This window comes from Nerophis lumbriciformis, linkage group LG31 (assembly GCF_033978685.3).
Source record: "Nerophis lumbriciformis linkage group LG31, RoL_Nlum_v2.1, whole genome shotgun sequence".
NCBI classification, from domain to species: domain Eukaryota; kingdom Metazoa; phylum Chordata; class Actinopteri; order Syngnathiformes; family Syngnathidae; genus Nerophis; species Nerophis lumbriciformis.
This window is the reverse complement of record NC_084578.2, coordinates 2,206,464-2,222,500: the sequence shown is the minus strand read 5'-3', so window position 1 is coordinate 2,222,500 and position 16,037 is coordinate 2,206,464. Positions and strand designations below refer to the sequence as shown.

Here is a 16,037-nt window from a genome sequence, read left to right as displayed (position 1 = left end):
GCGAGTCAAAAGCCGAAAAATCCATTCGTGGCGGGCCGCCACAAATAAATGAATGTGTGGGCAACACTGATGTATGTATGTGTATATATTAGGGCTGGGCGATATATTGATATATTTTTAAACACGTGTCATACAACAACTCCTCACTAGTTCAAAGGTGAAATATATATATATATATATATATATATATATATATATATATATATATATATATATATATATATATATATTAGGGATGTCCCGATCCAGGTCTTTGCACTTCCGATCCGATACCGATAGTGTTTTTGCACTTCCGATCCGATACCGATACTGACCGATACCGATACTGGCCTATCCGAGCATGTATTAAAGTTTAAAGTTATTTAGCCTACTTAGTTGTCAGAATCATGTTGAAAAGGGTTTTAGTACTCTTGATAACAACTAGCCAGCTGAATTAGGGGAGTTTGAATAATACACAATGGTTGGTAACAAGAAACTGACCTGTTTATTCAAGGATAAACACAAAATAGACAAAATTATACATGACAAACAGAAATGGCATCATTGAACTAGGGCTGGGCGATATGGCCTTTTTTTAATATTGCGATATTTTAAGGCCATATTGCGATACACGATATATATCTCGATATTTTGCCTTAGCCTTGAATGAACACTTGATGCATATAATCACAGCAGTATGATGATTCTATGTGTTTTGATTGATTGATTGAGACTTTTATTAGTAGGTTGCACAGTGAAGTACCGGTACATATTCCGTACAATTGACCACTAAATGGTAACACCCCAATAAGTTTTTCAACTTGTTTAAGTCGGGGTCCACTTAAATTGATTCATGATACAGATATATACTATCAGATATATACTATCATCATAATACAGTCATCACACAAGATAATCACATTGAATTATTTACATTATTTATAATCCAGGGTGTGGAGGGGGGCGCCGGATGTAAGTGTCAAAAAGACAGCCAAAAGAGTTTGATATGAGAATAAATCTAAAGTTAAAATATAGGGTAGAAATGCACCCATTTGCAGGAAATGTAGTCTTGATTTTCAAAATGTTCTTTCAAGGCTTGCATGTCTACATTAAAACATTCTTCTTCATACTGCATTAATATATGCTACTTTTAAACTTTCATGCAAAGAGGGAAATCACAACTAAAAAAAAATCACAATTTTTTTCATACGGTGTTGATGTGGAAATGTTTGCCTCGGCGATGGTGTGGACGTGTGGCCCCGAATGGAGATAAGCGTCTCGACGGACCTTACAATATTTGAACAATGATGACGAAAACTGTTTTCTCTGTCGTGTCCGTGTGTCGAAAATTGTTATGCGCTTATTTTTTTATTTGATTTTGTGCGTGGCATAGATTTGCCGTGCGCAGAGGACGCTTGAGCAGGCGCGCACCTTAGCGGCTGCGCTAGCATCACAGCTAACGTTAGCCATGCTGCTACCTCGCTCTCTGCTGGGAGAGGACGTATACGTATGTGACGTATGACGTGACAGTATGTGACGTGTGTAAGAAGGTGCGCTCGCTGTCTGTAAGAGGGAGACACAGGAAAGAGTGAGAAGAGCATGTCGTGTAATGCCAGCAGCTAAAAGCAACTGCGTGAGAATTCACAGACCTGTGTGTGGATGTGTTGAAGGTGTGCTGGAAAATGCGGAACGGAAATTAGGGAGCAGCAGAAAAGTGGAATGTATTATTTAAATTGGTGCGTTGGAAAACACGGACCGGAGTTTTTTTTTAAACTGGATCTGGATCGGCATTTTCCCATGCCTTGCCGATACGCATTTTTTTGCAAATATTGTCGGCCGATCCGATCCAAATGTCGGATCGGGACATCCCTAATATATACGTTTTGGTGAATTTACTGAAACATTACAAAAAGATTGTCATTGTAAGTTAATAATACTAACACAAACACGTGTTAGCATATTAGCTAATGCTACCGACGCTAGCTTGTTTACATTACGATAGCACGTACAAATATGCATGAAAGCACTCCTACAGACATCACACATGGGACGCTTTAGTAAGTAAGAATTGTTTTAGTTACATTGTAAAACTTCCAAACGTTGCTTGGAGCGATGAATGAAGAATCCATACGAGTAGAATCGCTATGGACAGATAGAAGACAGAATGGAAGGACGGTGAGCAAACTCGTCCAGAAGATGGCACCATCTCATTGTATTTGTTTGAGTTTTTTTCTTTGAAAACTCTTTTATCATAGCTGTTAGTGAAGAAAAATCCATAAATTAGAATAGAATAGAATAGAATGGACTTTATTGTCATTATATTTGCATATAACGAGATTAAGGACTCCAAGTTAAGGTGCGGTAGTGGGAACAAATATGGGGTAAAAATAAATTAAATTACACAACAGGTAATAAAGAAAAAACTAACAATTGAAATAAACAGACTACTATCCAATAAAAATAATAAGCAATCCTGTACAATATACAAAACACTATAGAAATACAAAATACTGTACAATATACAGAACAAGACAAGAGTACCGCAGTAATAAATAACAATCAGTGTCGGAAGTATTGCACTCGAAGGGTAATATTGCACAGTAGGGTATTAGGGTAGGATATTGTATAGGGGTGAATTATTATTATACGTTAGAGTTCAAGATGGTGACAGCTCTGGGAAAGAAGCTGTCTCTGAGTCTGTTTGTTCTGGCTCTGATGCACCTATAGCGCATGCCCGATGGTAGCAGGTGGAATCCAGGGTGTGTGCTGTCCTTTGGGATGCTTTTTGCTCTGTTGAGGCAGCGGGAGTTGTGTAAATCCTTCAGGGAGGGGAGGGGGCAGCCGATGATTTTTTTGTGCAGACTTTATGACTCTCTGAATCGCCTGTTTGTCTGCTTCAGTGCAGCTGGCGTACCACACTGTTACGCAGTACGTCAGCAGGCTCTCGACAGCCGAGCGATAGAAGGTCACCATCAGCTGCCTCTCCAGTCGGTTCTTCCTCAGCACCCTCAGGAAGTGGAGTCACTGCTGGGCCTTCCGGATGACCGCAGTTGTATTTTGGGTCCAGGAGAGGTCAGCAGTTATGAGGGTGCCGAGGAACTTGAAGGAGCTGACTCTCCACGTCCTCGCCGTTGATGTAGATAGATAGTACCGTATTTTCCGCACCATAAGGCGCCCTGGGTTATAAGCCGCGCCTTCAATGAACGGCATATTTCAAAACTTTGTCCACCTATAAGCCGCCCCGTGTTGTAAGCCGCATCTAACTGCGCTAAAGGAATGTCAAAAAAACAGTCAGATAGGTCAGTCAAGCTTTAATAATATATTAAAACCAGCGTGATGTGGGCGCGCATGGAATCGTATATCAACATGGACAGAGCTGCGTGAAAAAAGCCACCCGGCCTCTTCGCGTAAACTTAAACTTACCTTAACCACTCGCTCATCTTTTCTTCATCCATCCCTTCGAGTTAGCTTTTATGATGACGCCGGCTGGAAAGGTCTCTTTTGGCAAGGTCTTCCTTTTGAATATCACCATGGGTGGAAGTTTCTGGCCATTAGCATGGCAAGCTAGAACCACAGTGAAGGATGACTTCTCATTCCCTGTGGTGCGAATATTCACCGTACGTGCTCCCGTTGTATCCACAGTGCGGTTCACAGGAATATCAGTTGCTGTGAAATAGTAATCCGTGTGCGGATGGAGAGATTGCGTCTTTTCATGAACCGGATACCTGTCGCTTAGTAGGAGCCATTTTGTGGTCTTTACAGATGTAAACACACAAAGGAAATGAAACGTACGGTAATATCCGCGCGCTTTTTCTTCTTCTACGCGGGCGGGTGGTTGCTTACAGTAGAAGAAGAAGCGCTTCCTGTTCTATGGGGGCGGGTGCTTACCTTGGCGGTTGCTTGCGTAGAAGAAGAAGCGCTTCCTGTTCTACCGGGAAAAAAGATGGCGGCTGTTTACCGAAGTTGCGAGACCGAAACTTTATGAAAATGAATCTTAATATTTATCCATATATAAAGCACACCGGGTTATAAGGCGCACTGTCAGCTTTTGAGAAAATTTGTGGTTTTTAGGTGCGCCTTATAGTGCGGAAAATACGGTACTTTATTGATTCCTTCAGGAGAGTTCCCTCAGGAAAATAAAAAAATGTAGAGGGGGGCGGGGTCTGCAGTGTTTTCCTGAAGTCAAAGATGAGTTCCTTGGTTTTTGTGGTGTTCAGTGCCAGATTATTCACTGAACACCTCGCTGATAGTTTCAGGACTGCACCATAGCTGCGCCATTTTATAAGCCGCGGGGTGCAGAGCGTAGGGAAAAAGTAGCGGCTTGTAGTCTGGAATGTATGGTATGTCACATTACATTAGGACTTACTGTGGGGCTTTTAACGTGTCCAGAACTGCTCACTTGCTGTGACGGCCTGCACTTCCTGTCACATGACCAGCCCTTGTGAACTCTGACCGCTCGGCAGACAAGAATGATGCACTGCAGAAACAAGGAAAGTGCTTAATGGCACCCGCACAAAAGGGGGTGCCTCCGGGGGCGCACTTCCCCCCCATTGTTGCATCATTTGGCATTATACAGGATGCAATATTTCCTATTTTTGACCCGGGCCTTGAAGCTCTCACGAGCGCGACAGCTGAAAAGGACGTGGATGTTTGGACGTCGCACGACGACACCGGCCGGCGTCCGCTGGCGTGGCAACAATGTCTCATTTGTGGCGGCCTCGCCAACGTGTCCCTGCGGCGACGTCGGCGGTGTGCCTCGCTGTCGCCCTGGCAACCAAGGTGTAGCTTGGCGGGTTGCCGAGGCAACAGGCCCGGGAGTGACGAGCAGCAGGGGGAGGGATGCGGAGGGCAGCAGGTGAGAGGAGGAGAAGGAGACGAAGGGGAGGATTTGCGACGTCGCGCAGCTGTTAATCATTGACACAAAAGCCCATTGTCAGGGGTGGCTTTTATTTTGAAAGTGAGAGAGAGGAAGTGCAGGGCAAAAACAAGTCAGGTTCACATTCAAGTTTGGTTTCATTTCGGTGTCAACAAGCGGAGGGTCTCAGGTGTTTGCCTCCTCGGGGGACACCTGCGCCATAAAGCCAGGGCTAATTGCTGTTTGCGTTGCCAGGTGCGTGCCTCAGTGATGGATGGGGAGTCGGAACCAAACCCCGCTGTTGCGGAGGAGGCGGGGGAGCCAGTAGAGCACATGGATGCCACCCCTTCCCCTCGCCAGCAAGCCACGCCTCCCATTGTGGTGGCTTCAGAGTCAGTTTCCACGGCAACAGATGACCAGGCTCCAAAGGAGGGCTGCGCCGACGATGACGACGAAGTCGTCCTGGTGGTGGGCAAGGCGCCCGAGCCACCAGCGTCCCCGTCTTCCCAAGAAACGCCGGAGGGCGCGGAACCCCCCGACGCCACGGCAGACGCGTCTGCAGTAGCGACGCCCGACGCCGCCGAGTCCTCCAACCCCGCCGCGACGGAGCCCATCGTCATCGATGACGAGGAGTCGTCGGAGGAGAAGCCAGCGCCTTCCCCCTCGCTGGCGCCCCCTGGTGGCTCTTCGCCCGCCTCCTTTGGCAGCACAGAAGCGGATTCGGGCATCCGGATCGCCAATGTGGCAACGCTGGACCAGAAGGATGCCGTCCAAGAAGAAGCAGGTGAAGACGCCCAGGTGGACCTGATGATCACCTCAGTGACATCACTGCAGCCAGGACCAGAGGTAAATACTACATACATACATACATACATAGTATGTACGTACATACATACATACATACATAGTATATACGTACATACATACATACATACATACATACATAGTATATACATACATACATACATACATAGTATATACATACATACATACATAGTATTTACATACATACATACATACATAGTATGTAGATACATACTACATACACGCATACATAGTTTGTACGTACATACTACATACGGTACATAGTATATACATACATACATACATAAATACTACATACATACATACATAAATACTACATACATACATACATAGTATGTACGTACATACTATATACATACATACAAAGTATGTAGATACATACATACATACATAGTATATACATACCTGTACATACATACATAGTATATAAATACTACATACATACATACATAGTATATGAATACTACATACATACATACACATACATAGTATATGCATACATAATATATACTTACATAGTATATACATACTACATACATACATATTATATAAATACATAATATATATACACACACACACATACATACATACATATATAGTATATACATACATACATACATACATACATAGTATATACATGCATAATATATAAACACATACTACATATATACATACATAATATATAAACACATACTACATATATACATACATAATATATAAGCACATACTACCGGTACATATATACATACATAATATATAAACACATACTACATATATACATACATAATATATAAACACATACTACATATATACATACATAATACATACATTGATAGTACGTGCGTACTAGAGATGCGCGGATAGGCAATTATTTCATCCGCAACCGCATCAGAAAGTCGTCAACCATCCGCCATCCACCCGATGTAACATTTGATCAGAACCGCACCCGCCCGCACCCGCCCGTTGTTATATATCTAATATAGACGATGCAAGGCATTAGTGAGGTTATAAAGCTTTTGCCTGTTAAAGAAAGGAGACTGATCCAATGCAGCACAGACATTCACGTGCCACGCTGTCACGACCCAGACGCACACCAGTGCGCAATCATCTGGGAGCCGCGCTGAGCGCACCTCCAAGCGCGTCTCGCTGCCGGCGACGGCCGGGTATGGGCCCGACGCTCCAGCGCCATCCATTTTCAGGGCTAGTTGATTCGGCAGGTGGGTTGTTACACACTCCTTAGCGGGTTCCGACTTCCATGGCCACCGTCCTGCTGTCTATATCAACCAGGGTGAGCCCCACCCCTTTCGTGAGCGCACTGCGCACGGAGTGACCCCTGTTACGCACCCCCGGCAACAGGGGTGGCGGGCAGGTAAGCTGCTTACCTGCTGCGCGTGACGCCGGCCGCGGCGAAGGCGGACGAGGCGGGGTGTCGGTGCGGTGGGCGCGGTGGTGACCCTGGACGTGCGTCGGGCCCTTCTCGCGGATCGCCTCAGCTACGGCTCCCGGTGGGGCCCTCTCGGGGGAAGGGGCCTCGGTCCCGGACCCCGGCGAGGCGTCCCTTCTCCGCTCCGTAAAAGTGTCCATCTCTTTTTTTTTTTTTTTTCTTCTGTTGTGGCATATGCTGCAGGTGCCTGCTCGTTTTTCGTATGTGGGTAACAACATTTAACTATGTATATATATTTCCCAATTGGTTTAACTGCCACCCGCCTGAATCTATTTAAAATCTAATTTTTTTTAATTTCAACCACCCGACCCGACCCGCGGATAAAATCTAATTTTTTTTAATTTCATCCGCCCGATCCGCGGATAATCCGCGGACTCCGCGGTTGTGCCCGCAAACCGCGCATCTCTAGTGCGTACAGTCATGGCCAAAAATATATGCACTCCTGCATTTGTGTCAGATAATGCTGCACTTCTCCCAGGAAATAGTAGAAATGACAAATGCATTGTTTATTCACATATTTATTTCTTTTGTTTGCATTGGAACAACACAACAACAACAACAAAAAAACAAAAAGCCAAATCTGATATTATTTTACACAGAAGTCCAAAAAATGGACGGGACAAAATGATTGGCACTTTTTCAAAATTGTAATAAATAGTTGTATTCCAAGCATGTGATGCTCCTTTAATTTGTAATGAAACTCACCTGTAGCGAGTAACAGGTGTGGCAATATAGAAATCACACTGGCAGCCAGTTCAAATGGAGAAAAGTTGACTCAACCATTTCTGCATCATTTTGTCCACGGACTTCTGTGTAAAATAATAACAGATTTGGCTTTTTTCCCCTGTTTTTTTGTGTTGTTCCAATGCAAACAAAATAAATAAACATGTGAGGTGTCTTTGGTGACATATACTAAAATGGTGTATATAATGTAGATGATTATTGAATGTCTCCATGGTGACATATATTGTAATGGTGTATATGATGTAGATGATCTATGAATGTCTCCATGGTGACATATATTGAAATGGTGTATATCAATCAATCAATCTTTATTTATATAGCCCTAAATCACAAGTGTCTCAAAGGGCTGCACAAGCCACAACGACATCCTCGGTACAAAGCCCACATACGGGCAAGGAAAAACTCACCCCAGTGGGACGTCGATGTGAATGACTATGAGAAACCTTGGAGAGGACCGCATATGTGGGTAACCCCCCCCCCTCTAGGGGAGACCGAAAGCAATGGATGTCGAGTGGGTCTGACATAATATTGTGAGAGTCCAGTCCATAGTGGATCCAACATAATAGTAATATTACTTAATAATAATAGTAATATTATATTAATATGATGTCTCCAGGCAGGTGAAGGCCAGGTGGAAGAGAACGGTCTACAGATCTGCAATGCATTCAGCCTGAACACTGACGACGTGTCGGGAAAACCAAGTGCTTCCTTCAACCCTGGTCGGGGTTCCACGGTGCAGAACGGGGACGCGGGAACCCACAGCAGAACAGGTGGACTGACCCACACCCAGCTATGGAACATTCTCCGTGTACTACAATGACCTCTCCAACTTGTCCCCGCAGACTCGTGGATTTCCCAGTCGGCGTCTGTCCCTCGCAACCAAAAGCAGACCGGTGTGGACTCCACGTCGCCTGCCACCTCCCTGGCCAAACCTCCAGGACAGTCTTCCTCCTCCTCACCAGGTTCCCAGCCACAACCCAGGACGGTGAAGGTGATGCCCCCTCACGTATACTAGACTAGAACACACCTTGGTGACTGGTAGTGGTTTTAGCTTGGTCGTCATTGGAGGACCTGGTAATCAGACTGGTAGTGCTTTAGCTTGGTCTTCATTGGAGGACCTGGTAACCAGACTGGTAGTGGTTTTAGCTTGGTCTTCATTGGAGGACCTGGTAACCAGACTGGTAGTGGTTTTAGCTTGGTCTTCATTGGAGGACCTGGTAACCAGACTGGTAGTGGCTTTATCTTGGTCTTCATTGGAGTACATGGTAACCAGACTGGTAGTGCTTTAGCTTGGTCTTCATTGGAGGACCTGGTAACCAGACTGGTAGTGCTTTAGTTTGGTCTTCATTGGAGGACCTGGTAACCAGACTGGTAGTGGTTTTATCTTGGTCTTCATTGGAGTACATGGTAACCAGACTGGTAGTGAATTTATCTTGGTCTTCATTGGAGGACCTGGTAACCAGACTGGTAGTGGCTTTATCTTGTTCTTCATTGGAGTACATGGTAACCAGACTGGTAGTGATTTTATCTTGGTCTTCATTGGAGGACCTGGTAACCAGACTGGTAGTGCTTTAGCTTGATCTTCATTGGAGGACCTGGTAACCATACTGGTAGTGGTTTTAGCTTGGTCTTCATTGGAGGACCTGCTAACCAGACTGGTAGTGCTTTTAGCTTGTTCTTCATTGGAGGACCTGCTAACCAGACTGGTAGTGCTTTTAGCTTGTTCTTCATTGGAGGACCTGCTAACCAGACTGGTAGTGCTTTAGCTTGATCTTCATTGGAGGACCTGGTAACCATACTGGTAGTGGTTTTAGCTTGGTCTTCATTGGAGGACCTGCTAACCAGATTGGTAGTGCTTTAGCTTGGTGTCCATTGGAGGACCTGGTAACCATACTGGTAGTGGTTTTAGCTTGGTCTTCATTGGAGGACCTGCTAACCAGACTGGTAGTGCTTTTAGCTTGTTCTTCATTGGAGGACCTGCTAACCAGACTGGTAGTGGTTTTATCTTGGTCTTCTTTGGAGGACCTGGTAACCAGACTGGTAGTGTTTTTTTTTATCTTGGTCTTCTTTGGAGGACCTGGTAACCAGGGAGGAAATCAAATAGTGTATGTCCTTCGCTATGTGGTAGGTTTCTGCGGACGTTATCTCCTTCGGTTGTTGACTAGTTTTTCATACGGTGTTGATGTGGAAATGGAAGACGCCAGGCTCAATTGGATCAGTGCTGGTTGCTTGGGCACTTTGTGGGTGTGGCACCGGCCGGAGATGTTGTCATGCAGAGTTTTAAGCACTCTTCATTCTGGAGCGGGTGACTTTTCAAATGATGCTAAAAATTAGCAGTGCTGCTACTTTTTGTAGCAACGCTTTTGCCGCATACTGGACATATTACGCTTGTCTGTTCAACATCTTCCCGCTTGAAGCCAAACCACCGCCAGACGATGCACCCCCTGCTGTTTTTCTCCGCAATGACGTTGTACGCGCCACAGTATGTGACGTATGTAAGAAGGTGCGCTTGTTTTATGTCTCTGTGAGAAGGAAAGAGTGGGAAGAGCCTGTAGTGTAATGCCCGCAGCTAAAAGCAACTGTGTGAGAAGGTATACTCCAATATCGCCATATACCGTATTTTCCGCACTATAAGGCGCACCGGATTATTAGCCGCACCTTCTATGAATTACATATTTCATAATTTTGTCCACCAATAAGCCGCCCCGGACTAAAAGCCGCGCCTACGCTGCGCTAAAGTGAATGTCAAAAAAACGCTGCGCTAAAGTGAATGTCAAAAAAACAGTCAGATAGTTCAGTCAAACTTTAATAATATATTGAAAACCAGCGTTCTAACAACTCTGTCCCAAAATGTACAAATGTGCAATCACAAACATAGTAAAATTCAAAATGGTGTAGAGCAATAGCAACATACCGGTAATGTTGCTCGAACGTTAATGTCACAACACACAACACACAAAATAAACATAGCGCTCACTTTCTGAAGTTATTCTTCATTCGTACCGGTAAATCCTTCGAATTCTTCGTCTTCGGTGTCCGAATTGAAAAGTTGCGCTAGCGTGGCTTCCAAAATGGCGGGCTCCGTCTCTTCGAAATCATCGGATTCAGTGTCGCTGTTGTTGTGCAGCAGTTCTGTGAATCCTGCCTTCCGGAAAGCTCGGACCACAGTTGTGACAGAAATATCTGCCCAGGCATTTACAATCCACTGGCAGATGTTGGCGTATGTTGTCCGGCGTTGTCTGCCCGTCTTAGTGAAGGTGTGTTCGCCTTCGGTCATCCATTTTTCCCACGCAGTTCGCAGTCGTGATTTGAATGCCCTGTTGACACCAATATCCAGCGGTTGGAGTTCTTTGGTTAATCCACCCGGAATGACGGCGAGTGTTGTATTTGTGTGCTTCACTTGTTTTTTGACACCATCTGTGATGTGGGCGCGCATAGAGTCATATATCAACATGGACGGAGCAGCGTGAAAAAAGCCACCCGGCCGCTTCGCGTAAACTTCCCTTAACCACTCGCTCATCTTTTCTTCATCCATCCATCCCTTCGAGTTAGCTTTTATGATGACGCCGGCTGGAAAGGTCTCTTTTGGCAAGGTCTTCCTTTTGAATATCACCATGAGTGGAAGTTAGCATGGCAAGCTAGAACCACAGTGAAGGATGACTTCTCATTCCCTGTGGAGCGAATATTCACCGTACGTGCTCCCGTTCCACAGTGCGGTTCAGTTGCTGTGAAATACGGTAGTAATCCGTGTGCGGATGGAGAGATTGCGTCTTTTTATGACCCGGATCGTTTAGTAGGAGCCATTTTGTGGTCTTTACAGATGTAAACAGGAAATGAAACGTACGGTGATATCCGCGCGTTTTTTCTTCTTCTTCCGGGGGCGGGTGAAGCGCTTCCTGTTCTATGGGGGCGGGTGAAGCGCTTCCTGTTCTATGGGGGCGGGTGCTTTCCTTGGCGGTTGCTTGCGTAGAAGAAGAAGCGCTTCCTGTTCTACCGGGAAAAAAGATGGCGGCTGTTTACCGAAGTTGCGAGACCGAAACTTTATGAAAATGAATCGTAATAAAGCGCACCGGGTTATTAGGCGCACTGTCAGCTTTTGAGAAAAATTGTGGTTTTTAGGTGCGCCTTATAGTGCGGAAAATACGGTAGTCATTTTCTACATTGCACAGAGACAAACCTGCAATATATCCAGTATATCAGATCTATTGCCCAGCCCTAGTTCAGCTGGCAACCACTGCCGGTTGGCGGCTAACAGAATGTGTGTTTCTTGCAGGTGACCTGTGCAAACTGCAAGAAGCCTCTTAAAAAGGGCCAGACTGCGTACCAGCGCAAAGGCTCCACGCACCTGTTCTGTTCCACCACCTGTCTCTCCGCCTTCTCACACAAACCCGCCCCCAAGAAAAGCTGCACCATGTGCAAAAAGTAAGCCTCTCCTGTCTTCACCTTTGCCTTCAAATTTCTTGCATTTTCAAGCTTTGTAGTAACGCTTTGGTACGTAAGAATTGTTTTAGTTGCGTTGTAAAACTTAGACGTTTCTTAGAGTGATGAATGAAGAATCCATACGAGTAGAAACGCTACAGACGGCTAGAAGACGGAACCGCACTTCCATATCCGGTTCAAAGCACTACGTGGAAGGACACTGCAGCATTTGTAGCGAGTGAACTCATCTAAAAGATGGCGCCGTAGCACAAACAATTTAAAAAAAATGTGTTTTATGACAACTATTTGCTTTATGGCTGTCGGCGAAGAAAAATCAATAAATTAGCCGCACCGTTTTATAAGCCGCATGGTTCAAAGCGTAGGAAAAAAGTAGCTGTTTATAATCGATAATTTACGGTAGTATTTAAAAATAAATAAATAAATAAAATAAACTTTGTCAAGTAGATAGTAATAAAGAAGGTGTGAAAAGGAGGAGGGAAAACACACACACACAATTTTTCCTCCTGCATCGTTGGTACACATTATTTTTTAAATCCAGTTTTTGTCCTTCTTTTCCACATCAAGAAGTTTGGGCTCATGAAAGGAGCGCTGCGATTTTCAGGTTAAGTGCCGTAAAAAAGTCTGCAACATCAAACATGTCACTGCTGGTCCCACCTTTACTAAACATAATGTTAAAAAAGTCTTGTCCAGATGTTTACTGACTTATAATATTCAAATATTATCAGCCTGCTTGATGACTAATAATCGCTCTCAACTCTGCAAAACCCACATGGGTGGATCTCTACTGTGTAAAATACTCTTTAATGTCTCTGTGTCCTGCCAGGGACATCACCACCATGAAGGGTACCATCGTGGCCCAGGTGGACGCCAGCGAGTCCTTCCAGGAGTTCTGCAGCACCGGCTGCCTGGGCGCGTACGAGAACAAGCAGAACGTGCCCAAGTCCATCCACAAAACCAAATGCACCGTCTGCGGCAAGCTCACTGAGGTCAGTGTTGGCCACGCTCCGTGCTAAAGAGACACTCCACAACACTTTTCCTCTCAATCAAGTTTTTGAGTTGCAAAACTTCAAGGGGAACTGCACTTTTTTGGAAGCGTGCTTATCATTCACAATCCTTACGTAAGACAAGAACACATCTTTTTTGGGGCATTCTATATCGTAAATAAACGCTAGCAAAAGTCAGCTAACAATGAAGCCAATAGGAGTCGCTTTAGTCCGCCTATAAAATGCTCTAAAAACATCCAAAAACCTCCATCAATGTTTTATATACATGATGTAAGTATATATGTCATGTAGTAGCATTCATAATAACATGTAATATATATACAGAATGTAAGTATATATGTAATGTAGTAACATTCATAATAACATGTAATTTATACATGATGTAACTATATATGTCATGTAGTAACATTCATAATAATATGTAATATATACATGATGTAAGCATATATGTCATGTAGTAACATTCATATATGTAATATATACATGATGTAAGTATATATGTCATGTAGTAACATTCATAATAACATGTAATATATACATGATGTAAGTATATATGTAATGTAGTAACATTCATAATAACATGTAATATATACATGATGTAAGTATATATGTCATGTAGTAACATTCATAATAACATGTAATATATACATGATTTAAGTATATATGTATTGTAGTTACATTCATAATATGTAATATAAACATGATGTAAGTATATATGTCATGTAGTAACATTCATAATAACATGTAATATATACATGATGTAAGTATATATGTCATGTAGTAACATTCATAATAACATGTAATATATACATGATGTAAGTATATATGTCATGTAGTAACATTCATAATAACATGTAATATATACATGATGTAAGTATATATGTCATATAGTAACATTCATAATAACATGTAATATATACATGATGTAAGTATATATGTCATGTAGTAACATTCATAATAACATGTAACATTTACATATTGTGATCATTTTAAACACACACATACGCATCACATCGTTCACTTTCCCTTCAACAACAACAAGACTACTAATCATGGCAGACTTGACGAGAGACAACAAAGACGACTTTGGGACAAATGATGATCCAGAAACTTCTATTTTTGAGCCTGAATATAAGGAGGACAAGTTTTAGAAGCTACACAGGTGCATCATGTAGCAGTATTGCTACGTGCTACACAAGATATACAAACATAAAACAATCACTTCCTGTAATAAACAATAATAATAAGCAATTCATCATAATCCTCACAAAGGGTTAAAAAAATAGCGTCTTATCGTGTCTTTCTGGCCATCTCCGGGTCTAAGTTGGATGCCAATGTTGACCAACTTGTGGGTTTATGTCCACAACCTTCTCCTATCCAGGTGAGAGGCGTGATTTATCATCTAGAATTAACTTTCACCAACTCAGAGGCGATCTGGCAGCTCATTATGTCAATATAGCAGCATGCGCCGCTAAAAGTAGTTCCTCTGTGTTAGCGCTTATAACAATATGGCTAATACTTGTTAATATTCAGGTCACGACATGTAAATGGGGTATTGGTGGGTCTTTTTGGATGTTTTTCTGAGGGCTTTAAGGGCGTAAAAGATGACTTCCATGCAAAATATTGTTCTGGTCTTCCATAAGGATTATAAATGGTAGGCAAACATTTATTTAAAAAAAGAAAGTGCAGTTTCTCCTTAACACATTTTATAAACCTTTTAAAAGTTTTCATCTTTGTTTGTCATTTACCTTGCAAAATAATCTTTCCGTGAAGATTTAAACTCTTATTAGGGACCGCAATGTCCCTTTGGGACAGAGGACCCTATTGTATTTTGTGCGTTTTATTATTATTATTCCGCCGCCTCTTTGACCCCGTTAACATGCTTCAAAACTCACCATATTTGACACACACATCAGGACCGGCAAAAATTGCCATCTAATCAAAAAACTAAACCCCAAAACTCAAAATTGCGCTCTAGCGCCTCCTAGGAAAAAACGCAGACAAAACTGCTTGTAACTTCTAGTAGGAATGTCATAGAGACATGAAACTAAAACTTCTATGTGGGTCTGACTTAGACCTAGATTTCATAAGTTGACATCCTTCAGCAAAAATCAACAGGAAGTCAGCAATTCCCCCTTCAAAACAAAAGTTTACTAAAAACAGTCAGTTTTGCCTCTTTGAGCCGTAATTTGACCCCCTTAACATGCTTCAAAACTCACCAAACTGGACACACACATTAGGACTGGCAAAAATTGCGATTTAATTAAAAAACCCAAACCCAAAACTCAAAATTGCGCTCTAGCGCTCACTAGGAAGAAAACACAGACACAACTGCTCCTAGGAAGAAAACTCAGACAAAACTGCCTGTAACTTCCAGTAGGAATGTGTTAGAGACATGAAACAAAAACCTCGATGTCGGTCTCACTTAGACCTACATTTCATATATTGACAACCCCCAGCAAAAATCAACAGGAAGTTTGCAATTCCCCCTTCAAAACAAAAGTTTTGTAAAAACCAGTCACCTTTTTTCAAACATTATCTCCTCTGAGCGCGTTTGTCGTGATGGCTTCAAATTAGCACAGGAGAGAGATTGAACCCTTCTGATTAAAAGTTGACGAAAGAGTTTTAATTACTGCTCCGGTTTGGGTTTTATGAGCCCTCAAAGTTGGTCCCGTCCATCGCTGCTTGCAGCTTTAATTTTCCTTTTTTGGGAAACATTCATGGTTGTACCGTATTTTCCGACTAT

The 16,037-nt window shown here is 43.1% G+C and overlaps 1 protein-coding gene across 4 annotated transcripts in view; it reads left to right on the top strand.

Moving 5' to 3' along the window:
* The window catches only part of zmym2 (zinc finger, MYM-type 2), an 80,010-nt gene that overhangs the window by 11,885 nt on the left and 52,088 nt on the right, over nt 1–16,037 (top strand). For all 4 annotated transcript variants that reach the window (XM_061926102.2, XM_061926099.1, XM_061926100.1 and 1 more), the window contains exons 2-6: nt 5,090–5,680; nt 8,464–8,617; nt 8,690–8,838; nt 12,121–12,269; nt 13,111–13,273. In XM_061926102.2, the coding sequence (XP_061782086.1) occupies nt 5,105–5,680; nt 8,464–8,617; nt 8,690–8,838; nt 12,121–12,269; nt 13,111–13,273 (1,191 nt within the window). In that variant the 5' untranslated portion in view covers nt 5,090–5,104. The remainder of the gene's footprint in view (nt 1–5,089; nt 5,681–8,463; nt 8,618–8,689; nt 8,839–12,120; nt 12,270–13,110; nt 13,274–16,037) is intronic.